The sequence below is a fragment of the Macaca fascicularis genome, chromosome 11, assembly GCF_037993035.2.
Source record: "Macaca fascicularis isolate 582-1 chromosome 11, T2T-MFA8v1.1".
Taxonomy (NCBI): Eukaryota; Metazoa; Chordata; class Mammalia; order Primates; family Cercopithecidae; genus Macaca; species Macaca fascicularis.
Genome location: NC_088385.1, coordinates 2,229,027 through 2,255,738, shown reverse-complemented (window position 1 = coordinate 2,255,738; position 26,712 = coordinate 2,229,027). Strand labels below are relative to the sequence as shown.

At 41.7% G+C, this 26,712-nt stretch overlaps 1 protein-coding gene across 20 annotated transcripts in view; it reads right to left on the bottom strand.

The window, feature by feature from the left end:
- Nucleotides 1-26,712, bottom strand: part of ERC1 (ELKS/RAB6-interacting/CAST family member 1) — a 503,040-nt gene that overhangs the window by 51,896 nt on the left and 424,432 nt on the right. For all 20 annotated transcript variants that reach the window (XR_012419854.1, XR_012419846.1, XR_012419850.1 and 17 more), the window contains one exon: nt 8,088-8,276. Coding sequence is in view for 11 of the 20 variants with exons in the window: in XM_045366369.3 (XP_045222304.2) it covers nt 8,088-8,276 (189 nt within the window). In the remaining 9 variants the exon portion in view is untranslated. The remainder of the gene's footprint in view (nt 1-8,087; nt 8,277-26,712) is intronic.

The window sequence follows — 26,712 nt, the reverse complement described above, 5'->3', positions numbered from 1 at the left end:
CGATCTCAGCTCATTGCAGCCATGACTGCCTGGGCTCAGGCCATCCTCCCACCTTAACTACCTGAGCAGCTGGGACTATAGGCGTGTGACACTATGTCACTGCCCAGGCTGGTTTTGAACTCCTGGGATCAAGGGATTCTCCTGCCTCAGCCTCCCAAAAGCCGGGATACAGATGTGAGCCACTGTGCCCAGCAGCACTGCTTTTAAGAAGCACTGAGTTTTTGCAAAATTCTGAAGCAAAAGTCTCCAAAATGAATAGCCATGTGCCCTGTTTCCAATGGGTTTTTGGTTGCACTGTAATTATGCATATATTTATTTATTTCCATTACATTTTTACTATATGGCTATCAATATCAAAAAGAGCTATTAGGAATTTAATTTAATACTGTCCTTTTTTTTCTTTTTCGCTTTAGAGACAGGGTCTCACTTTGTCACCACCCAGGCTGAGTACAGTGGCACAATCATAGCTCTCTGCAGCCTTGAACTCCTGGGCTCAAGCAATCCTCCCGCCTCAGCCTCCTGAGTAGCTGGGACTACAGGTGTGAGCCACAGCTCCTTGACGAATTTAATACTGTCCTTTCAATTTTTTTCCTCTTTCAAGAAAGAAAAAGATTAAAATTCCTATGGCAACATGCTAAATTTGAGAAGTAGGCCTTATCTTTACACATCAAATAAATGACGGATAACTAGTTATGCAGCAGGACGAGCGGCAGACAAAACTCCTCAGACACGGAGTTAAAGAAGGAAGGGGTTTATTCGGCCGCAGGCATCGGCAAGACTCCTGTCTCAAGAGCCGAGCTCCATGGGTGAGCAATCAATTCCTGTCCCTTTTAAGGGCTCACAACTCTAAGGGCGTGCATGTGAGAGGGTCATGATTGATTGAGCAAGCAGGGGGTACGTGACTGGGGGCTGCATGCACCGGTAATCAGAACAGAACAGAACAGGACAGGGATTTTCACAGAGCTCTTCTATACAATGTCTGGAATCTATAGATAACAGAACCGATTAGGTCGGGGTTGATCGTTAACTACGAGGCCCAGCGTGTGGCTCTGGGCTGTCTGCCTGCGGATTTCATTTCTGCCTTTTAGTTTTTACTTTTTCTTTCTTTGGAGGCAGAAATTAGGCATAAGACAATATGAGGGGTGGTCTCCTCCCTGATTCCCCCCTTTTGAGGCTCTCACTCATTTTATTAGTGGGAATTCTCACTTTTATTTTTACTACCCATGTCTTGCAAGACAGATCGATAGTGATTTATATAGTACATTTGTGCTGAGGCATTTTGGTGAACTAAGGTAGCAAAGAAGCTTTTTATCATTCGAAGAAGTACAGGTATCAAACAAGGGAGCAGTAGGCAGGTTCCTATTATTATTATAACTCCTATTATAAGAGTTTTAAATCCTCCTAGCGCTGGGAACCATTTTCTAAACATGGCCTCAGGATCAAATCCATGCCACACTTGCACAGGTACATGTGCCAGTTTTGTCACATCTCTAACTATGTCTTCAACTACTTGCCCTTGATTATCTATGTGTAGGCAGCAATTAGTAAGGCTATTTCCTGCAGATCTCTCCTTCAATTGTTAGCAAGTAGTCGAGAGCCAATCTATTTTGATAGATAGCATTTCTCATCAGAGTTTCTTGCCGGACCAGAATAGTCAAGGCTCTGCCGGTTTTATTAGTGATTATTTCTAAGACAGCTTGTAACTGTATGATTCGGTTGATCATGTAAATGGGGGTCCAGTATCCCCACGAGCCATCTTGTGCCTAAGTAGCAGGCTTACAATATTGTATGATTCTCTCGGGGCCATTTATCATTTTTTCAATTTCTTATAGCCATGCTTCTCTTTTCACGGGAAGCATAGACAGGGAAGCCCAGGAGTCTGCCTGTTTTTATGGGCAGTAGGAAGAAAGATGGTTTAATAGTGCCAATAACACAACGACCTGCCCACTGGTCAGGTAATTTGGCGTAAGCTCTATGCCCACATACCAAGTATAATCCAGTGGGGGCTGTCCAGTCCTGGTGGGACTCTGGCTGGGTCCACATGGTTTTGCAACTTTGGGAATTTGCTAAATGGATTCCTCTCTGTTTGATTTGAACTACACCAAGTGACTGTTTTTTGTGGTACCATTATACAGTTTCTGTCCCAGACAACTAAGTTGTCCTACGGGGTGAGTGAATTCTTTTCCTTCTCTAGCTATGCAATATTGTCCAATAACTGAGGCTTTTAGGACCCAGAAATTATTAGGGTGATTTTTTTTGAGCTGGGAATTCATCAGGAACTGGGTCTGTAGGTACTAATTCCCAGGCTTCCCATGGCCATTGATCTCCCATTACAGTCCCTCCACATACATAACATGAAGTGACACTGAGAGACTGGGCTACATGCTCAGCTAATTGCAAAAACAAATTTCTTGTTTTTCCTGGAATTTCTGGTACTGGTACATTTAGTTCATCACAGGAAGTTTGAAACACTGGTTCAGGAGAGCGTCTGTAAACTTCTCAAACCAACATATTTATTTACTCAAGGGTCCAGTCTGGCCCCATCAATTTCTAAGGTCACACACTCCTCTTCTTTCCAGCAAGGATCAAGGGGATTGGTTATTACTAGCTCTAAGGGGCAGCAAGGATCAAGGGGATTGGTTATTACTAGCTCTAAGGGGCAGCAAGGATCAAGGGGATTGGTTATTACTAGCTCTAAGGGGTTACATTGTCCCTTAGTACAGGAAGGGCCATTTTTTCCTTTTTGAAGGTGGACTGGATCCTTTTCATCATTTTTTTTCTTTTATCCAAGTGGCCTAAATGACACAAGACCAGTATTTACATTTATTTCCACACAGTCCTAATTTATGACAGATGTACTTATTTTCTGCCATATAGCCTCTCTTCTAATTAAGAGAACCACACCTTATTCCTAACATTACTAGTAATGACAGCACAGGCATCAAATTTTAAGGTGACTTGTTTGGGCACCCCCTTTTTTTTCCCTCTGTTTTGGCTAACACTTTACTCATATCATTTATGAGCTCCCACCAATCCTTAGTCCTTAATCTTAAGAACTGTGGTCATGGGAGGCTCAGATGGGTCATAACACACATCAAGTTGGTCATTTCCTGAGCTACGTACCTTGTATAGAATAACATTATACAAACAAGTTCTTTTTAGAGTTCCAGTACACTCATAACTGTAAAATAATAGGACCTTAGCAACCTTTTGTCCTACCTCAGTGACTTGATGTATACACTGGGAACAGCCCTCAGTCTGAGGAAGGTCAGTTGAAGTCCTTACTGTACAAGTCCAAATTTTAAGGAAAATGAGTCCCGTGATTTTCGTGGACCAGTCAGCTTCTGCGTGTGACTGGAGCACGGCTTGTCATCTTCTTCAGAGTCACTTTGCAGGGGTTGGCGAAGCTGCTCCCGTTCATGGACCGCTTACAGTCTACTGATGTTTAAGGATGATCTCGGAGGTCGGGCCTGCTAGAATAAACTGAGTCCAACACCTCTACACAGTTATGTTCAACTGGGCTCTCTGAGACCAGGAGCAAGGTGGTGGGGTTTGGGGTTTAAGGTGTTGCAAGCTTCAATGGTTATGTGGGGATCTTCACATAGCAAGCTTTGGTACTTGGTTAATGTAGCATTTGTTAACCAATGATGTCCTTTGGTATTTATTAAAGTTATCACAGCATGGGGGGTGTTTATATTCAGGTTTTGCCTAAGGGTTAGTTTATCTGCTTCTTGTGCTAACAGGGCCATTGCTGCTAGGGCCCTTAGACCTGGTGGCCGACCTTTGGAAACTTGTCTAGTTGTTTTGAGAGACAGGCCACTGGCCTTGGCCAGGCCCCACAGTCTGGGTTAAAACTCCAACCGCCATTTTTTCTCTTTCTGACACATAGAGTGAAGAGTTTTGTCAGGTCAGGTAGCCCCAGGGCTGGGGCCGACATGAGTTTTTCTTTTAATTCATGAAAAGCTCGTTGATGTTGGTTGTAATAGATGTAGTTTATGTAATCTACATTTTTATTAACCGTCACCTACTAAAATACTGACTCAAATCCTGTAGCTATTTGATTTCAAGCTTTAAATTGATCTGGTATTCCTCGTGGGACTCCAATTGCGTCTAAATAGACATGAGAGTCAAAAGACCCATAAGGGGCTTCTCTCGCTTTATGATGTCTTATTTTTTTTTCCCCTTCTGGTTGATGAAATGCCAGGGTGAAAGGGAGAGCCGATTGCACTAAAGTACAAGTGCCACTCCGGTTATTCAGCAGAGTGCCCAGTAAAGGTCCACCCCAACACCACCACACATCCGCTCAGGGATGAACAAGGGCTGACTGACTGATAAGCTCTTGAAAATTCTTAAGCTCACTGCATCCTTTCAGGTCTCCAAGGAATGCTACATTTCCTCCCTGTCGTGAAAGACACGAAGTGAACTTAGTGTTGGGAGACGGAAGCTGGATGGCCCTCGGGGGCTGACCCGCAGGGACTTTGGGATATAGCAGACAGAGCTTGGCCTGACTTATTACTCCAGGCTATAGAATCCTGGAAAAGAGCTATCATGCAGCCTACGCCTGGTCGACTGGAGGACCACCTTAGTGTAAGGGGGATAGTCTGGGCCTCTGGCCTGCCATGTGTACAAGCATAACAATTGCTTTTGTTTAATGTGCAGATGGAATATTTGATCCATTTTAACCAGGCATTTGCATCTTGGTATCCTGTCTTAATTGCTACAGTTTAAGTCTTTACCTTCTATGATCTTCTGGTAAAATGAATGTATGGTTTTAGGGAAATTACAAAACCAGTTGGGGCAGTCCATCCTTGCTCTTTAGTGGTCCATAGTACGTTGGACCAACTATGGCATGAAAGCTCTACATCGGGGGGCAAGACTCCTGGTTTGCACTGGGGTCTTTATCGAAATCTCCCCAGATTAAATGGTCCTAGTTTACTAATTCCCAGTCTGAGGAGAGTCAGGAGGGACACAGGTACTTTTCTGAAGTAGAAAGCTGTCTTTGACTTGGCAAGTCTTCACAGGGTATAACAAGGCAAGCATTAAATGCAATAGTTTGAGGCGAAATTGACTTGGTTATATTAATAACTAGATGGCCAGCAATAGAACACGGAAAGAAGGAAGAGTAATAGAGTAGATTAAAAGAGTTAAATTTTTCTTCGCTTTAGTTTAGCAGGGTTTTCCCCTGGGACTGTGGCCCACGACTCTGGAGGGGGTGGCGCTTTCTCAACTCGGGTGTGATGAGTCTCTCCTTTTTTTGCTGCACAAACAGCAGTCTCGGTGGTTGGCAGCACAAGGTAGGGGCCTTCCCCAGCTGGCTGGAGATTTTCTTCTTTCCACCTTTCGATGAGAATGTGATCTTCAGGCTGGTGTTGGTTTACTGGAAATTCTAGGGGCAGTACATGTGCTAAAAGACTTTTCGTTTGTTTGTTTTGTGAGAAAGGAAAGTGGAAGATAAACCAAGTTTATAATTTTTAAGAAGTTGACTTTTTGTTTTAAATGTGGGGACCTTTGCAGTGGACTTTATAGTCCTTACTGCCTTTTTACTGAGAAATTTCCCTTAGCACCTATTTTTATTAGTTTTTAAGCCAAAGACAGCCAAATACCATTTTACATTTAACAATGCTTCTTGTATGATTTTTATACCAGATAAGCTACATTTTATCTTTATATTAGTGTGTTATTAACGTTAAACCTAATTTTAATAAACCTTGTAGACATATTTATTTAATTTTAATGTCTGACCATAAGGGGAAGATTTTATAGAATCTTTTTAATCTTTTATAATTTTTGCTAAAGAGCAGGTTGTTGCTTTAAGAAAAACCTATTATACTTTTACTTTAATGTCCAGTTCACAGAAAAACTGGATACTTCTTTAACTTTAGCTAATATGTTTACACACAGAATGTTCTTTACGATTAACATTTTAAAACTTGCTTAAACCTTCAAAACAATAATTTTTAACTTTTTAATGTAGGTAAAAATGTACATTCTTATGCCTCCTCATAATCCTTTTACCAAAGGTATATTTTGCTTTTCTTATACACCTTGCACATAAACTGTTTTTTATTTTTTTTTTCCAATAGCTTTACATTCAGGAGGCCTAGTTACTTTTAAATTATACAACATTTTTTGCCTAAAATTCTTTTTTTAACACACATTTTTTATAACCTTTTTTTTTTTTCCACGACTTTTACAGGCAATTTTTTGACATGCCTTAACTTTCTGACTTATTACAAACATTTCTTTCTTTAAACAACCAGTTAATTTATTTCAGGACAAGAATTTACCATGTAACACTCTTTTTATATAAATTCTGCCCCCTCTTTTTTTTCTTTTTTTCTGAAGATGATAACCATTCTTTTCCAAAGCGAATCTGGTTTTTTTTTTTTTTTTATGTCTGTGGACTAGACTGTCTAAGGCCACAAGATTAGAAGTTACTATAATACATGTCACACTGTTAACTTTTAGCAAATTTTGCTTTTGTTGAAAACCTTGTAAGTTTGGGATTTTAATTACTCTTTGCTATTAATAAGACCTTGTTTTGTCCAAATTAAAATTGGTATGATGGCTTTTAAAGGAACAGGGTACATTTTTTTTTTTTTTTTGAGACGGAGTCTCGCGCTGTGTCGCCCAGGCTGGAGTGCAGTGGCGCGATCTCGGCTCACTGCAAGCTCCGCCTCCCGGGTTCACGCCATTCTCCTGCCTCAGCCTCCGAGTAGCTGGGACTACAGGCGCCCGCCACCACGCCCGGCTAGTTTTTTGTATTTGTAGTAGAGACGGGGTTTCACCATGTTAGCCAGGATGGTCTCGATCTCCTGACCTCGTGATCCACCCGCCTCGGCCTCCCAAAGTGCTGGGATTACAGGCTTGAGCCACCGCGCCCGGCTTATTATTATTTTTTTTTTTCTTAACCACTTGTATATCTCTCTCTTTCTTTCTCTCTTTGACTTTGTCTCTCTCTCTTTGACTTTCCTTTTGCCTCTGTCTCTTTCTCTCTCTCTGCCTCTTTTTCTCTCTGTCTCTTTGCTTTCTCTCTCTCTGCTGGTCTTTCCTTGCCTCTGCCAGCCGCTTATGCTGCTGTTCTCTCAACCACCATGTGTTGGGGGCGGGGGATCTAAAACAAGCTGGTTTGTGTTCCCTGGCTTACATGTTACCTTGTGCCATACCTTTGAAACAAGGGACCTGTCCATGTTTCCTTCTAATGGCCAACCTACCTCTAATGCTGGCCAGTCTATCTTACACAAAGTTTTTTTTTTTTTTTTTTTTTTTTTGAGACGGAGTCTGGCTCTGTTGCCCAGGCTGGAGTGCAGTGGCCGGATCTCAGCTCACTGCAAGCCCCGCCTCCCGGGTTCACGCCATTCTCCTGCCTCAGCCTCCCGAGTAGCTGGGAGTACAGGCGCCCGCCACCTCGCCCGGCTAATTTTTTTTTTTTTGTATTTTAGTAGAGACGGGGTTTCACCATGTTAGCCAGGATGGTCTCGATCTCCTGAACTCGTGATTCGCCCGTCTCGGCCTCCCAAAGTGCTAGGATTACAGGCTTGAGCCACCGCACCCGGCCTTACACAAAGTTTTAAGTTTTCCTGGTGTCATAGTACTCCATAGTCTCCCCTAAATCCTTTTTTTGAAAATTTTCAACACAGTTCCTAGAGCGGTGGGCTTACTTTGTGCCTCACCCATGTTTCCTCTAGACAAAACACCACGCTCACACCACACACACACCACAAAAGGAACGGGTAAAAAGGGCACATACACACTTTTGTAGTTTACACCAAACCAAAATCAAAACCAAAATCAGAGTATCCAGAAATCCAAGCCAGGTCAAAACCAAAACCAAAGTATCAAGCAATCCAAGTCAAGTCTCATGTTGTACATGGAAAATATACATTTTTAATTTGTGAATTAAAAAAAAAAAAACAAACAGTAAAAAATCAATTAAAAATCAGTTAAAAAATGGTATCTGGAAACCCCTCCCCACCCCAAAATCTTGAATCTAAACATGGAATTCCCCAAGGTAGCTCCCACTGCATCAACCTACACAGCAACTGGATTTTCACAGGCTCTTTTCAATGTGTGAGTGAGAAGCTCACCTGTCCCCGGGTCATCTTCTGCAGCTCATTCTCCCAAGCCGCCTGGTCATCGTCCAAGTTATAGGAAGCTGGTGGAGTGAGTCCACGGAGGATCAGGGGGTCTCGGTCATGGCAGAGGGCTGTCAGGTGTCCAATGTACAACTTTAATTTACTTCTATTTTGGTCAAGTTCTAAGAGGGGCTGGATGATCTGAGGCAAAAAAAAAAAAAAAAAAAAAATGAGGAAAGTCAAGGTCTGAAATGAGAGGTTCAAATATTCTTTACGCCTCCCAAGTCAAAGAAAATTGACCAAAGACTAACGCTCTTCTAATCACTACTGAAATCTTCAGGATTACAGAAACATTTTCACATATTGTCACACATTTACGCTGTCACACCCAGCCGCCCTTCTGGGAGACAGGAAGAGAATGCTGGCTTAATATATCCACACCAGATGAATAGCTCTGTACTGAGGCAGGGATTAAGCACAGGACTAACTCGTTTTTACAGAGAGGCTATTCCTGATACAGAAAGACTCCAGTTACCTCACACTTTCTCTCTTCACTTATTTCTGAGTAGATTAAAAAAAACTGCTAGTGAAAGCTGCTCATCTGAAAGCCTGGACTACATATACATCAAGTGTTCCTCCGCCTCCTGGAATGGAAGAAAAATTCTGTCTCTGGAGAAAGTGCATGTTTTTCTTGGCCAAGAGATGTGATGAGGGAACTCATTACAAATTCTGCCTCATCCTGGCTTATGCTCCCCTCAATTCATTTCACAGAGGTTATCCGATATTCTTCTGAAACAGTGATTGATAAATCCTTATGTAACACCAAGCACCTGACTCACAGCCAAGGACTCTACAATTCTTGGTTGTAACATTGGTTCTGTGTTGTTTTTAAGTAACAGACTCGCTCTACGTTTTTTCTTTTCTCATTTCTCTCCCCTGCTTGAGCAGCGACTCCTTTGATTCCTTCTGGAAGCACACTAAATGACGGCGACTCCTGCCCCAGGATTTCATCTGACGGCTCTCGTGACAATAGTCTGGCCAGGTAGTTGGTAGTTGGTCCAAGCCTGGAGTGTTCAGGAGGAGAGTGGGGCCAGATCTCACATCACAGAACACAAGCATTACAGCAGCACCTGCCCGACACGCAGCAGCTGTGAGCGCTGTGAGCACTGCCGAAATGCTGGCAGTTCTCAGTGTGCTCCCAGGGCTCACACAGCAGAGGTCTGCACCTGCTGCATGTCACCAGCCTGGCAACTTTCATGAACAGGACACCTCTGGCCTAACTAATGAATTGGGAGCTCAATGATCAAGTCAACAGAAGCAGGGCCTGGTATTACTTTCCACAGTAACACTGATCCCTCCTCGGACCCCCTCAGAGGACTGCTCCTGCCACCTCCCTTCCTTTCTTTTTAAACAAGTTTTTTAAGCAAATAAAGTTTAATGTTTTTATTATAAAAACAATATACACTTTACTCCAAAAAATGTGGGGAAAAAAAGAAAAATATAAAGGAAATAAGACAATTGCATACACTTCCACCAAGAAGTAATCATGTGGCCGGACACGGTGGCTCACGCCTGTAATCCCAGCACTTTGGGAGGCCGAGGAGGGCGGATCACAAGGTCAGGAGATTGAGACCATCCTGGCTAACACGGTGAAATCCCGTCTCTACTAAAAACACAAAAAATTAGCTGGGTGTGGCAGCGGGCGCCTGTGGTCTCAGCTACTTGGGAGGCTGAGGCAGAAGAATGGCGTGAACCCGGGAGGCGGAGCTTGCAGTGAGCTGAGATCGTGCCACCGCACTCCAGCCTAGGCGACAGAGCGAGACTCCTCCGTCTCAAAAAAAAAAAAACAGAAGTAATCATTTGTAACATTTTGGTACTTTTCCTGCCAAGTCTTTTAATACATTTATATAAATCAGCTTCTAACAATATCATACCTCACATTTTGCTTGATACATTGTTTATCTATTTAACATTATATTGTGAGTACTGTTCACTACATTATATATGTATATATAAAAACCTACATATGTGTATATATATAAACCTATTTTCAGTGAAAATAGGTTTTTAATGGCTGCATAATAAATATAGCACATTTCCTTTGTTTCTAATACTATTTCCAGGAAATAATTAAAAGAGAATAAAGAGCAAGGATTTAGTGCTTTAGCTTACTAAAAAGATCAGAGTTCAGTTTAGGCCTATACAGATTATAACACATAAGCTGGAGCCTGGCTAGACAAACCAGAGAAAATTAATCAATTTAGCATTACTTTTGTTTTTAAAGTTCTCTCTCTCACTCTAAGGATAAACGATAAACACCAAAGTGCTGCTGTGGAAGGCTCCCGGGCTCCATGAGACTCCTCATCAGCAGGTTTATGGTACCAGTTCTGTGCTGGAATTTCCCACCTAGAAGGCCCGACAACACAGCCAGTCACAGAAGGAAGACGATGTTTCAATCAAGTAGAGAATTTAGAGTGGGGGAGTTGGACAGTTTTTTGCAAACAATACCAACCTTTCAAAAATATTGTATTTTATTTCTGGGCATACACGTATACTTGTGGTTGGGCGTGATGGAGCATGCCTGGAAACCCAGCACTTTGGGAGGCCAAGGCGGGCAGATGACTTGAGGTCAGGATTTCGACAGCAGTCTGGCCAACATGGTGAAACCTTGTCTCTACTAAAAATACAAAAATTAGCTGGGCGTGGTGGCAGGTGCCTGTAATCCCAGCTATTTGGGAGGCTGAGGCTGAAGAACAGCTTGAACCTGGGAGGCGGAGGCTGCAGTGAGCAGAGATCGCACCACTGCACTCCAGCCTGGGCGACAGAGTAAGACTCTGTCTCAAAAAAAAAAAAAAAAAAAAAAGGGTACTTATTGTGGAAAGTTTAAAAAGAATTCCAAGTGCAATCTTTGGAGGTAAAATTACTTTAAATGCAAATACACTTTGTGCACCAATGATGAAACTGTCTGATCATGGTTCTATCACTACATCCCCCATGACGCCAAGTAACGTGGCCCTATTTAATCCCCCATTTTTTAAAAGCTTGGTTTTCTATACTTTCACAGATACATTGATTTAAAAAAATCACTTTTGGGATTTTCATTGGGTTTGTGCAATTTATTCCCATTCTCTTAGTGCACACGCGCATGTTTGTGTGCACACAGCTACCATCACAAATGCCACATCTGCGCTGCAAAGGCTGAAAGAGCTGATTATCTTAGGTAATTACTTTTGATTGACAAACTGGTAGAAAAAAGTATGACCATGAAGAAAGGGGACAATGTGATAAATGGTCATATGGAGAAGGTCAAATTCCTTATAGTAAAACAGAATTTGAAAAGATATTATTAGCTCACTCCTGCTACCACTATGACTGTGGATGCTGACTTCTTAGGTCCTTATTCTTAATAAAAAATAAATTTCAGCTGGGCACGGTGGCTCACGCCTGTAATCCCAGCACTCTGGGAGGCCAAAGCGGGCAGATCACTTGACGTCAGCAGTTCGAGACCAGCCTGGCCAATATGGTGAAAACCCATCTTTACTAAAAAAATACAGAAATCAGCCAGGCATGGTGGCAGGCGCCTGTAATTCCCGCTACTCGGGAGGCTGGGGCAGGAGAATTGCTTGAACCTGAAAAGGGGAGGTTGCAGTGAGCCGAGATTGTGCCATTGTACTCCAGGCTGGGCATTGTAGTGAGACTTTGTTTCAAAAGAAAAAAAAATTTTTTTCAAATTGATTTAAATGCATTTTATACTGAAGGCTAATTGATTAAATAAACATGATGGCATTTGGTATTCTGAAAAATTTCAGAGTCCAATCGAAAACTTAAAAAATAAGGCTGAGGCCAGGTGTGGTGGCTCATGCCTGTAATTCCAGCACTTTGGGAGGCCAAGGTGGGTGGATCACTTGAGGTCAGGAGTTCGACAGCAGTCTGGCCAACATGGTGAAATCTTGTCTCTACTAAAAATACGAAAAGTAGCTGGGTGTGGTGGCATGCACCTGTAGTCTCAGCTACTCAGTACGCTGAGGTATGAGAATTGCTTGAACCTGGGAGGCAGAGGTTGCAGTGAGCTGAGATCACACCACTGCACTCCAGCCTGGGCAACAGAATGAGACTCCATCACCAAAAAAACAAACAAAAAAAAAGTCTGAGGCAGCAGGATCGCATAAGGCCAGGAGTTTGAGACCAGCCTGGGCAACATAGCAAGATTCTGCCTCTATTGGAAAAAAAAAAAAAAAGGCCGGGTGCAGCAGATCACAAGGTCAGGAGATCGAGACCATCCTGGCTAACACAGTGAAACCCCGTCTCTACTAAAAATATTTAAAAAATTAGCCGGGCGTGGTGGCGGGCGCCTGTAGTCCCAGCCAAGGGAGGCTGAGGCAGGAGAATCGCTTGAACCTGAAAAGGGGAGGTTGCAGTGAGCCGAGATTGCAACATTGCACTTCAGGCTGGGCGTTGCAGCGAGACTCTGTCTCAAAAAAAATTTTTTTTTCAAATTGATTTAAATGCATTTTATGGTGAAGGCTAATTGATTAAATAAACATGATGGCATTTGGTATTCCAAAAAATTTCAGAGTCCAATCGAAAACTTAAAAAATAAGGTTGAGGCCAGGTGTGGTGGCTCATGCCTGTAATTCCAGCACTTTGGGAGGCCAAGGTGGGTGGATCACTTGAGGTCAGGAGTTCGACAGCAGTCTGGCCAACATGGTGAAACCTTGTCTCTACTAAAAATATGAAAAGTAGCTGGGTGTGGTGGCACACACTTGTAGTCTTAGCTACTCAGTATGCTGAGGTATGAGAATTGCTTGAACCTGGGAGGCAGAGGTTGCAGTGAGCTGAGATCACACCACTGCACTCTAGCCTGGGCAACAGAGTGAGACTCCATCACAAAAAAACAAAAAAAAAGTAAGTCTGAGGCAGGGGGATCACTTAAGACCAGGAGTTTGAGACTAGCCTGGGCAACATAGCAAGACTCTGTCTCTATTAAAAAAAAAAAAAAAAAAAAAAAAGGCTGTGTGCAGCGGCTCACACCTGTAATCCCAGCACTTTGGGAGGCTGAGGAGGGTGGATCACAAGGTCAGGAGATCAAGAGCATCCTGGCTAACAAGAGGAAATCCCGTCTCTACTAAAAATACAAAAAAAAAAAAAACAAAAAAAAAAAAACCGGGCTTGGTGGTGGATGCCTGTAGTCCCAGCTACTTGAGAGGCTGAGACAGGAGAATTGCTTGAACCCAGGAGGCAGAGCTTGCAGTGAGCCGAGATCGCGCCACTGCACTCCAGTCTGGCGACAGAGCGAGACTCCATCTCAAAAAAAAAAAAAAAAAAAAGAAAGAAAAAGAAAGAAAATTTTAAAAAGAATGAAATTCTAAATTGTTTATCCAAGATAAAAACTCATTTTACAAAGAAAAAATAAAGGCTGAGGTGATGGATTACTCTGATTTGATCATTTACGTTGTATAGAGGTATCAAAATACCACATATACTTCCAAAATATGTACAAATATATCAATAAAAATACAAACCCTTACTCCAAAACAAAACAAACCCCACTCTATGCAATGACTAGAGTGTCTATTCTTTCTTCCCCTGTCAAAGGGAAATGTCTTAAAAACACAACTATAGAGCTTACTTTGTGAAAGCATACGAAACTGCCCAGCTAGCAGAGTCCCCAAATCTATCCAGAAAAAAACTACTTAAGCCTCTCGGAACACATGGACCATGTCAATCACAGGGGAAATGCCCTTATCTCTTCCTTTTTCTCCCTATCTAATTTGAGCAGTACGCTCAGAAAAGAAACCGTGCTTCCCACAAGGTGGAACTGCCACTGCCTAATCTCAAGAGGGAAGAGGGACATTTCCCGTAAGTTGTAACTTTCTTCCGCATACGACCTCAACACATTGGCAAGGAGTCCTTCTAAAAACCATCAGATATGTGGTCGGGACAAACTGGTTGTCCAGTTATGCTGAACTACAGTTAAATACACTTTTCTGCACTAGGAAAAAAAGTTAACAAGTGAACTTGTCACAATTATTTGCTTGTACCAAATATGATGCCAAAATGTCATGATGGCCCCAATGCTACATTTACATAATTGTTGAGAAAATTTAAATTATAAAAAGGGATGAGACATTTTTGGTTAAGTACTAAGAGCTTTGTTTCATCTTATAATAATTTATTGTTTACATAGTAGATTCTCAAACAGGTTTCAGAGGCCAGCATTTGATGGCATAGTGACAAGACCAGTGATCTTCCAAAGGTGTTTATTTTAACCCAGTTTCCACTTAAGTGAGGTTAGATAACTAATGGTCTTTAGGAAGACAGTTAAGCAGTTCCTGTATCATTCAATACAAATAGTAACAGAAGATTCTACAGCATTCCGTTTCTGCAACTCATTTATCTACGAGATCTAAACACACTTTCTTGAGCCACGTGACTTCAATATCTAGATGAAATGTGCAGAGTGAAACTTCTGTCCAATAGGTTTTTCTCTTCCCACTCGACTGTTTCTGTGCCAGAGAGTTACTCTAAGAACTCACCTAGCCTCCTCATAAAGACTAGACGAATAGCTACTGAATGTTATTTGGGGCTTAAGGTATTTTCTCGTGGGGTACTAATATTTTGTCCTTTGAAAGATGTCATTTTTTATAATAATTTTTTTTTAATTGAGACAAGGTCTTGCCTTGTCACCCAAACTGGAGTGCAGTGGTGCAATCACAGCTCACTGACGCCTCAGCCACCTGGGCTCAGCAATTCTCCTATCTTAGCCCTCAAAGTAGCTGGGACTAGACACATGCACCACCATACCTGGCTAATTTTAAAATTTATTGTAGAGAAAGGGTCTCACAATATTGCTTCGGCTAATCTTTAACTCCTGGGCTCATGTGACCCTCCTGCCTCAGATTCCCACGCAAAATGCTAGGATTATAGGCATGAGCCACTGCATCCAGCCCGAAAGACCCCATTTTTAAAAAGCTAACATTATTGATCACTTGCTGTCTTCCTGGCAAATTATTTTTATATCTACTATGATTCTTCTGTGGTTAGCTCAGAGCCCTGAAGTGGCTACAAAATCTTTCTGTTCTTTTTACCTGCTGAAGCCTTCAGAGGCAGGTTCAACTGTCCATATATGAACTGCATAAATGCTAGTGGTAGTTTTGATTTCTTGTTGGACTATCACTGCACTGCTGTCTCTCAACACAGACTACATTAAGAAAATCCCAGAATAACAGATTAACTTTCCATAAAAATTATCATCTTCGAATGGCATTCTTATCCTGAGGCCCCAGCTGAGAGCTAAACTCTGAAAAGTAAAAGATGCAAGAAAATCAAATTCATTAATTCTGCCTCAAAGTCTTTACCCTCAATAACTAAGATATCTTCTTAGTCAATAACGTACTTCAGGGTCAGAAAAACGAAGGATAGTATGTCAAGCCTCGTCACAAAGGTCTGGAGCAATGTGTTATGTTCTTATTTAAACACAGCTATTTTGTGAAAGAATAGAGTTCACAAAATCATATAATGCAGTTACTATTGAGTTCAGGTCCAGGGACCACTAGGTCACTGAGATGAATGAATGTTAATCAGAAATCTCACTACTAATAGAAATATCTGGTTCTAAAAGTAGAAACTCTATCCAAAGGTTTCAGATTTTTTTTTTTTTTTTTTTTGAGATGGAGTCTCGCTCTGTCGCCCAGGCTGGAGTGCAGTGGCCAGATCTCAGCTCACTGCAAGCTCTGCCTCCCGGGTTTACGCCATTCTCCTGCCTCAGCCTCCCAAGTAACTGGGACTACAGGCGCCCACCACCTTGCCCGGCCAGATTTTTGTATTTTTTAGTAGAGACAGGATTTCACCATGTTAGCCAGGATGGTCTCGATCTCCTGACCTCGTGATCCGTCCGTCTCGGCTTCCCAAAGTGCTGGGATTACAGGCTTGAGCCACCGCGCCCCGCCAGGTTTCAGATTTAAAGGGTTTTATGGTCTGTCAAAGTGTAAGTGTGCCTATGAAAGCCACAAAAGACTATAGGTTTTGAAATGCAAAGAAACGTGAAAATCACTTTTGGAAAAAAACAAATGATCATTTCTTCTTAGTTTTACAACTCACAAATCTGTTGCCAATTTTTCTTTAAGGATGCATTACCACTCTAGCAAACAAAACACAACAAAACATCCTTTATTTCTGGACTCGGGTATGAAGAGAAAACATTATGTCCTCAAAGCTGTAAGGAGACGTGGAACAGTGTTCAGAATAAAATAAATCTTGAAATCTCAACTATAGCGCTGCTAACCGCATTCTGCCTATTCAATCTTCATTCAGTTAAAATCTCTTTTGCCTTACGCATTATAAAAAATGCTACTCAAAAGAAATCTAAGGGATGTGCATAGGGAACAGACTGTTAGGGGTTTGCCTACTAGTGACGGAAGGACATCTCTGGCTGAGTATATCTACGAATCTCTTCATGTGCTACAACGGACGTCAAGACTGTAGGCTTCTCTGTACTTGCTTTAGTACTTGGAAACTTGTAAGACACATTAAAACCAGGTCATTCATCACCAGGTGGGCTAACATGTATATACAGATGAGGACAGCACATAGAAATGGGGTGAAAAGTGAAAAGAATGCTACTGGGAGGCACAGAAGCTATTATTACAAGCCAACCAATCAAGGGTACATGCAGGATGCACCCTGAAAGGACGGCTGCTAAAAGTCAATGAGATAACCAGAATCAAGTCAAGAATGCCACTCAGAAAGCCATTTACTGCTGCACTCAGAAATTCCAGGTGCAGAAATGTGTTCCAAAATTCCTTCTTGCTGTTAAGAGTTAACAAAGATGAGAAAACATTTTCAATTCAGTTCTCGGCTTGAGGCCTGGCTCCCCACAACAAATCACTTATTGTGTTTTAGTGAAAAATGGAAGAGTTAAATATAAGTGCATATATATATATATATATATATACACATCTCTGAATGGCTTCCCTACTGTACATTACAGTTTCAGGGCTACAGATTTATGAATGAGACATTAGGGACAAAAATCTAGGAATGTGGAAGAAACATGAGGCAAAAGAGGGAGAAGAGAGTCATAGTTTTTGAGCAGGCCAGTCCAACAAGGACTGACGCTGGATTTCAAAGGAAAAGCTAGTTAGGCGGTTGGTCACAGGGAAAAACGGTGGCTTTTAACTCCCTGCATGCCTGTGTGAACGTGTAAACATTGAAACTGGTAACTCACACTCTATCCTGCCCTCTGGGGCCTGGTGCCTCACGTGCCCTGCTGTAACTGCTACAGTCAAGCACAACAGCACGTTCTGGCATTATCACACGTCTGCTAGACAGACGGATCTGAAAAACAGCAATACGTTGGTTGCCTACGGGGCAAAACAGTGTAACAACCTCATAATCATATTTTATTTTCTCCTTTCTCTCCTACGGCATTGGGAGTGGAGGGGAAAAGCAAGTGGAGTTATCCAGGGCAAACGAGAGGGACTCCTGACCTCGACAGCTCTCAATCAACAAGGAACAACATAACAAAGACGTGAACTGAAATGATGAGGAACACATTACGGGCTCCTCCTCAGTCCGCAAGACCACACAAAAGAGCCGAGGATGACGGTCTAGTCACTATGAGATTTGATGGCTTATCTGTACAAAGGCTCTTCTGTGAGAGGTAGTTATTTCAAGGTCAGGTTAAGACGGCATGTGTGTGTATGTCCATCTGCCTGTGCATGGAAGGGTTGAGGGAGCAGGCAGACAGTTTGCCATTAGTCACCTTATTATTTGAACTCTAGTGTCAAACCAAACACAACAGACTATGCAGATATAAGTCTCCTGCCGAGTGCCCACAGATAGGCTATAGCCACTGAGGGTCTCATTACGTGTCTGGAGCCTGTGGTAGACGTGGCTTCTTATTAGAGTGCCTAATAAGAACATGGTCTAAGAGGGCACAGGTGGCAGGGAAGAAGAGTTAGCTATCACCTGAAATCCAAGGGAAACTATAAATGTATCTGTAGCTGTGTGTAAATACCAGAAATGGGCACCTCTCCATTGGAGAAAGGCAAGTCACATACAGATATCTGATCTGGGCCGGGCGCGGTGGCTCACGCCTGTAATCCCAGCACTTTGGGAGGCCAAGGCCGGCGGATCACGAGGTCAGGAGATTAAGACCATCCTGGCTAACACACAGAAACCCCATCTCTACTAAAAATACAAAAAATTAGCCAGGCGTGCTGGCGGGTGCCTGTGGTCCCAGCTACTAGGGAGGCTGAGGCAGGAGAATGGCGTGAACCCGGGAGGCGGAGCTTGCAATAAGCCGAGATTGCGCTACTGCACTCCAGCCTGGGAGACAGCGAGACTCGTCTCAAAAAATAAAAAAAAAAAAAAAAAAAAAAAAGAAAGAAATCTGATCTGTTAATGCTAACATTGGAAACAGCCAGAAAACTGCTTCTCACTTTAACAGGTGAGAAATGGTTGTGATTTGGTGTTTAAGAATGCATAGGGGCACAAAGTCCAGATGGGAGGAGAGATCTGAGCAAAATGGCCCTCAGCCAATATTTTCAGCTTAGTTTTCTCTGAAAATAGTGGCCCAAGAACTTTGTATCACCAAGAGGATGAGGAAATGTTTCTTACTATTAAAAAAGAGCACTTCAAGAATGAAAACAGTTCCAGGACAGAAGGCACTAAGGGTGTCTCCCTAGCTTCTTCCTCTCAGAACTATAAACTAAAACAAAGCTGGTTTTTCAGGGGGACAGCTGCTAATTCCAGGTAAGCCATGGGTACACACCTGCCTCCCCCAACTCCAGCAGCTTTGGTTTGTTTCTGTATACTACTATTTTCTTCCTTTCTTCTCCTACCTCCCCTCTCTCCTTCTGACCTGCCCACGGGAAGAATCTTTACTCCACTCCACACATGCACTAAAAAATCTCATACATCTGAGAAGCTAATAAGGACCTTGGCTGCTCTGACAGAGTTGTACTTCCTGGATTCATATCTGCTATAGTCAATCAGGAAATCATCTTTAAAAGGCAAATTCTTTCTGAAAATTTTATATACCATGAACAGATCCCATGGATTAACGATTTCCAGACATCACCCCTTTCACCTTGAGAGGAATCCAGGCTTTGGGTAGAAAAAAAGATTTGGGAAAAACAAACATGAGAAAGACGGCTTTCTCTACCAACTTCCTCTATTTGAGAATAAAACCTCCCACGTGGTCACTGAATTATTCTCTCTCTCTCAAAACGTTAAACTGCATAGCACAACACAAACTCTGATGGTCATCACCACTTCAATATTAATAGTTGTGGATGCTTAAGCAAAGCTTTATTATTTGAAGATATACAACTGACTATGACAAAAGAGGCTCGGCATGGCAAATACCAGAGATACTACAAATGGTGGCTGATGTTTTAAGTGAACAGCCAGGAGAGTTCAAGATTAAACAACCTGGACCAGAATTAGCCTAAGGATCTCCAGTCAGATGACCCTTTGGGCATTTATATCACCCGTCTCTGGAAGAAGGACCCATGTGCTCTGTTGCCCTCTACTCCAAACACAGGATTATTAAGCAGGGACTGGAGATCAATTCTGAAGGGCAGTGGCAAAGCGGGGCAGCCCCACTGGAAAGTGGGAAGTGAAATGGGCAGAAGGAACAAACCCCAGCATTTGACAGAACTGACTGATGCTCATGGGGGAACAGCAGAGTACCAGGAAGTGAAAAAACGGGGTGCAGGCAGGCCACAGAAGGAAGTTCCAAGGAGTACGTGGTATACACATCTAGACTGAAGCACAGGTAACTACGTGAGTCAAAAGAGAGTAAGCAGGCTCCTAGTTTAGCTGTAAAGTGACTTGATAGTCAAAAAGAAAAAGGAAAAAGTTAAGCTTGTATAGAATCTTCATGTATCTATTTTTTAATCTCCCAGACTCTCATACCCGTGCCACCTTTTAGTATCATAAAAAAAGCTACTGCACAAAGGAAGCCACAACCAATTTTAGTGAGGAAATCCAGAGGATGGAGACCACGTTTTTGATATAATCAGATAATCTAATATATTATGGGTGTTTAGAAAATAGGAAACAGAATAAAGAGTGAAATGATAAAATCTAACTCTAGAAATCAAGCAAAGAAAAGGGATAAGAGCAAGCAGAACATGCTTTTTCTGCACCATGTTAATCTGCTCTTGTTTGTAGCTGCTTTTCCCTGGTTCTCCTACCAGGCAGTATCCATATATATATATATATATATATATATATATATACACGGTGTGATCACAGTGGTGTGATCACAGCTCACTGCAGCCTCAGCCTTGGGGAGTAGACTTTTGATAGCACAGACACAGCAATTCCTACTTTAACGGCAGGAATAGCGCTCTCCATGCTTTAAGCAGTCTGCCCAAATATACACAACATACAATTTTGAGAAATTCTCCATACTCAGTTGCCTTGTGGGCTTCAGCAACTGTAGTCTTCTTGCATGAGATGCTACTGCTGACAGGAAACAGAACGCCTTTGTTGGAGCATTCAGAGGGAGTCAAGTCTCCGCCATCTTGTTCATTTAAGCAGTAAGATCTCATGCTATTGGTCAGATACATTTCTAATTAATAAACCATCCTCTAGCTAGCAAACCATCCACACATCATTTCCCCGATGCAGCATTTTGAGGAATACTGCAAAGTCATTCTAAGGCGGGTGTGTATGCCTCCGACTACCTGTGAGTTCAGTGCTGTACATTCTACGTACGTGAAGGTTTTCAGCTCCCCTGATTTCATTAACACATTCTGTCTCCATGATCATGTATTTCTGTACACCAGAATAAAGCATCAGGTTAACATGCTGTTTAAAACATACACGTGCATATAGCTACGAAATGTCTGACTGGCTGGAGCCAGGCTCCTCTGAACTACGACTCCTACCCCTGCCATCTCTTGGAGCAATTACAACTTGTACCTCTCAGGAAAGCACAGCTGTTTGCCTGGATGCTTGCCCTTATCTGCTCTCATGTCAGTTACTTCTCGCATGAAATTTTTTAATTAGCCTGGAATTAAAATAATTTAGGTGATCCTCTGTATCTTATAATCTTAACTAAGAATTGCATCTACCTAAACATTTCTTTGGCAACAGACGCTGTGGCATCACAGCACCACACTGCATGCAGACACAGTAGTCCATCCTTTAGTACCAGGGAAGGCAATGTGGCTCCTGTGGCTATGGCCATTCAAACACTGTACAGCCAGGAGGATATAGGCGGTTGGCTGGTAACATCATGTTAATGACTGGGTAATTCAGTTTCAGAGACGGTGGTGGAAAAGGTTTTTCTGGTTTTTGTTTTTTAGACCAGAGGCTACCCTCACTAGAGACAGATGTGTATCACTTATGTGCTATGACATCTTTGCACTGTATTGATGGTTCTGTACAACAGAGCAGAATCACACACAGAGCGACACAGCGGTGAAAAGCATGGGCTCTGGAGGATTCCAGCGTCTGTGACATTCGAGGTAGCAGACCTGGAACAAGTTGCTTTGGTAACAGTGTATCAATGGGGTTGTCATAATCGCTGTGCCTGCCACACAGTAAACTTCTTCAATAATTATTCACTACTATTATTTCCAATAACCTGTTTTGTCATCTGTAAAATGGGAATAATCATGCCCATCCTTGTGAGGATTACAGTACATGTAAAGACAAGTTATTCTTGGTAACTACCTGACAACCTCACCCTGAGGACGTTTTAATGCCACCACATGTGCGTGGCCTCACCAAGGATTATAGATGGCTAGGGAAGGCATGTAAAATGATGAGAGACACAACAAGAACTAGACAAGCATCACAACACTACAGTCCATGAACCAAATTCAGCACTGCCTGTTTTTGTACAGCCCATCAACTCAGAATGGTTTTTATATGAACATGAGATTTCAGTGTCTAAAATTGAGTAGTTCACAGCCACAGTCATTCATTTACATGTTGCCTGTGGGTGCTTTCACACTACAACAGCAGAGTTGAACTGTTTTGGCAGGAAGTATACAGTCTGCAAAGCGTAAGTATATGCTATCCCAGCACTTTGGGAGGTCGAGGTGGCAGGACTGCTTGAGCTCAGGAGTTCGAGACCAGCCTGGGCAAAACAGAGAGACTCATCTTTATAAAAAGTTTAAAAAATTAGCAGGGTAAGGTGGCGCATGCCAATAGTCTCAGTTACTCAGGAGGCTGAGGTAAAAGGACTGCTTGAGACTGGGCAGAAGGTTGAGGCTACAGTGAACTGTGATTGCACCACTGTACTCCCTGTCTCAAAAACAAACAAAAACCAAAAGTGTAACTATATACTATTTACTATCTGGACCATTAAAAAATGTTTGCCAATTTCCGTAAGAGACCAATCTCAGACAACAGGGTAAATACAATACTAAAGAGGAAATTCTTATAATTTTCTAACATATTATTTTAAAAAGGAATAATAATTACTACCTAAAAAAATCCATTCACAATGAAAATTACTTGTATCATGAATAATATTAACACAAAATAAAACGCTGGCTAAAAGGAAAACTGGATTTGGCAACAGGCATAAAATGAAAACTGACAGTTATAGGAAGTTACAATTAGTAAAATCTATGTAAAAACTCCGATAATTGTTTTGTAAGATTCAATTATAATTACAGATTTGTAAGATACCTTAAAAAAAAAAAAAAAAAACTCCGATAAATAAAATCATTATACAACTTAAATATGAAAAATAACTGATACTAATTAAAATGATTCCATAGGATAAGAAAATTTAAAAAGCTGAACATTTTCAACTATGTGTATAAATTGATCAAGATACTAAGTTAACTTAGTTTCAGCTCCAGAAAACACTCAGTTAAAGATTCCTTGACACTGATACAACCTGAACTAAATATCTGTGAATAGGTTAAATGTTTCTATTGGGTCAAATGTTCTCAAGGTTAGACAAGTTTAAAACACTAATTGGATCCAAACAGCATCCTGTACTCATAGTACTCATTCTGAGTACAGAATACAAAAGATGGAAGGAATTTTAGAGACATCTGCCCCCGTCCCCCTGCCTAACTTTCTAAATGAAAAATTCAAAATCCCGAGAGGTGACTTGATCTGTAAAGATGACCAGGAGCTAAGTTCTCAGTCAGCATTAGTTCCTCACAGCTCGCGGTTCTCCCCTGGAGCGGTTAGAGAACTTTCAGGCTTTATTTCATTGCTTTTACCTGAGTAGTTCCTGTGGGCGAGTTACCTTTCTGAATTATAACTGGGCATTCAAATGGTGTTCTCTATTTTCTAAACCAAGATGGACTGGAAACCAACTGGGTCATTTCCTAGAAGAACCAGAGCTTCTTGATAATAAACATATTCTCACTTCTAAACTCTTCTATCCCTGCACCCATTCAGCCCCTCAGTATCGCTCTCCAGGACAAAGGAGCAAGCTCTGAACTGGCTGTCCTGTTTCCAGTACTCTGCCCCGTGTACCTCCCTCTCCGCCTGTCCATCCTCTACAGATTGCAATGGCATGCTAAGGTCTTCGCAATCCACCTGCTGCTGACTGCAGCCACCTAATGGCTTGTCTCTCCCTCTCTGACATCCCGTAGTAACTGAAAAAACAAATCTGAGGCTGGGCGTGGTGGCTCATGCCTGTAATCCCAGCACTTTGGGAGGCCAAGGCAGGTGAATCTCTTGAGGTCAGGAGTTTGAGACTAGCCTGGCCAACATGGTGAAACCCCGTCTCTACTAAAAATACAAAAAAATTAGCTGGGCGTGGTGGCGGGTGCCTGTAATCCCAGATACTTGGGAGGCTGAAGCAGGAGAATCGCTTGAACCCGGGAGGTGGAGGTTGCAGGCAGCCGAGATCAAGCCACTGCACTCCAGCCTGGGCGACAGAGCAAGACTCTATTGCCAAAAAAAAAAAAAAAAAGCCTGAAAATTATTTAGCATTCATCTTTTCAAAAAGTGGTACCTAAGCCCTAATACCCTGCTCAGTGTGGGATGGTCTTAGTGACTCACTTCTAAGGAACAGAACGTGGCCGAAGTGATGTTGTATAACTTATGATTTCAGGTCATAAAAGGCATTGTGGCTTCCTTCTGGCTCTCATCTCTCGGATCACTCATTCTGGGTGAAGCTGGACTCCATGTCACCACGTCCAGCAGCCCGATGGAGAGGTTTCATATGGCAAGGAACTGAAGGTTCCTTCCAACAGGTAGCACAAGCTGTGGGTGAGCAATCCTGGAACTGGCTGTTCTATCCCCAGGGAAGGTTTTAGACAACTGCGGTCCCATGAGAGACCCCAAGTAAGAACTACGCAGCTAAGACGCTGCTGAATTCCTGACACACAGAAACCATTGAGATAAAAATCATTTATTGTTGTTTTATGTGCCAGACTTTGGGGTAACGTGTAATGTTGCAACAGATAACTGATATGTACCCTAACTACGATCTATAATGAGCTACCAAGAATATACTAAATTTGTTATGCTGTTTATGCTTCTATATCTTTGCAAATGTCTTTATCTAAAATTATATCTGCCTGGCAAATGCCTATTGCTCCTTGAAGAGTTAGCTCAAGTGTCACCTTCTCTGTGAACCCCTAAATCTCTTTGGAGACCTGGGTTTTTCTATTATATCTTACATAATTTTTCTCTGTTGGAAAAAATCCATCATTCAGCATTTGTTTCAATGTCTTAAAACATGTATTTTTTACCATGTACCTAATGCAGTGTTAGGCACATTGGTAGATGTCCCCAAAATATTTTTGAATTAATCTTCTTTCTCATTTCAGTTTTAAACCAAAATAATAAAAGTTTCATATCACATGGAATTACTCCGCATGAACTTGAGGACTCAGATGTCAATGATACAGGAGTGCGGAGAATGTACTTTTCAGTGAAAACATGAAATCAGAGATAAACATCCTGGTTCAGTTCTCAGAAGACATAACAATATGAATACTGGATTTTAAAATAGTGACCCAACAATAAAATGATTACGTGACCAAATATAAGATGCTTTCATTTGATTCTAGAATACCAACAGCAAAATTTTAATAACTAACTTCATATTCACATGAAAACCCAGACAATCTAATTCCTAATTTCTAGGTTTGCCAAATCCCCCCTCCTACAAAAAGTTTGAGATTCTAGTCCTGAAATTCAGGAAGAAACAGTGATATGTGTTCAGTAGTGACTATCTTCCAATGAAAAGAAATGAAGTTTTGCTAATAAGCGTTTTGCCTTAAAACCTGAATTTTCACCAAAAAGAAGCCATCTGTTTTGAATATTTTATAGACCAAGCCTCTTATTTGTGCTCTGCTTTGATCTCCCAGCATAATAGGAAGCCAGTGATACAGTCCAGCTACACCTCAATCAAGCGTGCTCATTTAATTTATCCCAGAAATGCCCAGCCAGATCCAGCTGGAAACTTCAGCCTCGTCGTCCTAGGATCAGGAAGAAGAAGGAAGACACATCAGGGAGAAAAGCTCTTTTGTTTTGGTTGATAATGCAGTTTTGTGTCTAAGAAAATATTCCTTTAACCCAAAACAGATAGTAATCCCGAAGACAGAGACTGTGTATAGAAAGTAACAGATTAGCAGGGAGCTGAGGACAAGTTAATGAAAGCAGTACTGCAGAGCCCTACTGTAACGAGTCTGCTGTTTAATATTTCAGATAAAATGTGAGTTGAATCATATCCTCCACAACATAACTCTATAAAGTCAAAATGTGATATAATATGCAAGTGTTAGGTCTGTCTTCCAAAACTGGTATTAAAAAAGGTCAAATCACAGGCTGAGGGTGGTGAGTAATGAACTTAATGATATAACATTCTAGAAAGCACACTAGGTATTGACTGGAGCTAAGGTCAGCCTGGGACACTAATACACATGAATGGAATCAAATTACAGGATAACCTATTAGGGTGCAGGGAGAAACCGAAAGATTAAAAATAGCTACTACACTGCATAAAACTGTAAATAACATATATGTAACTTTTCTTTAGGGCAAAACTCATCAATGTTTTCATTTAATAAATATTTATTGAGCCCTGTTGGGTCCCTACATTTATAGATGACTGTGTGGGAAAAAGTAATACACGAAGAGTTTTATTTTGTACAAAGTACAAAGATATTTTATTGTCCAGGAAGAATGTCTAAATCACAAATAATACCACAAATAGGGCAAGACAGCTCTTCCTCATTAGTAAAATGAGTTCATATCATTAAGATCTGAACCCACAGATCTGAGTGCATATGTTCCAGAGATGCTTCAAATGCTACATAATTTTCAGTGTAAGAAATAAATCAAGTGAGTCACAGGACAATGCCACCTTAAATCACAACAGAAACCACAGAAATGCAGGATCTACCTATAAATGGTATCTTAAAACATATTAAGCAAAAGGTTCTATAAATGAAACACTATAAATGATGTCTTAAAATATATTAAGTACAAGGTTCTATCCCAAATTACTTACAATGCACTCATGCAGCCTAAGAGGCCTCCGCCTCAGTGTCACCCTCGCTGCCATTTAGTGAGCACGTCCTAGATGTCAGGCAAAGGGCTGAGTGCACTGACTACATTATTATATTTAACTCTCACCATAACCTTTGGTATAGGTTTTACGACTGCCATTTAACAAATGAGGAATCTGATG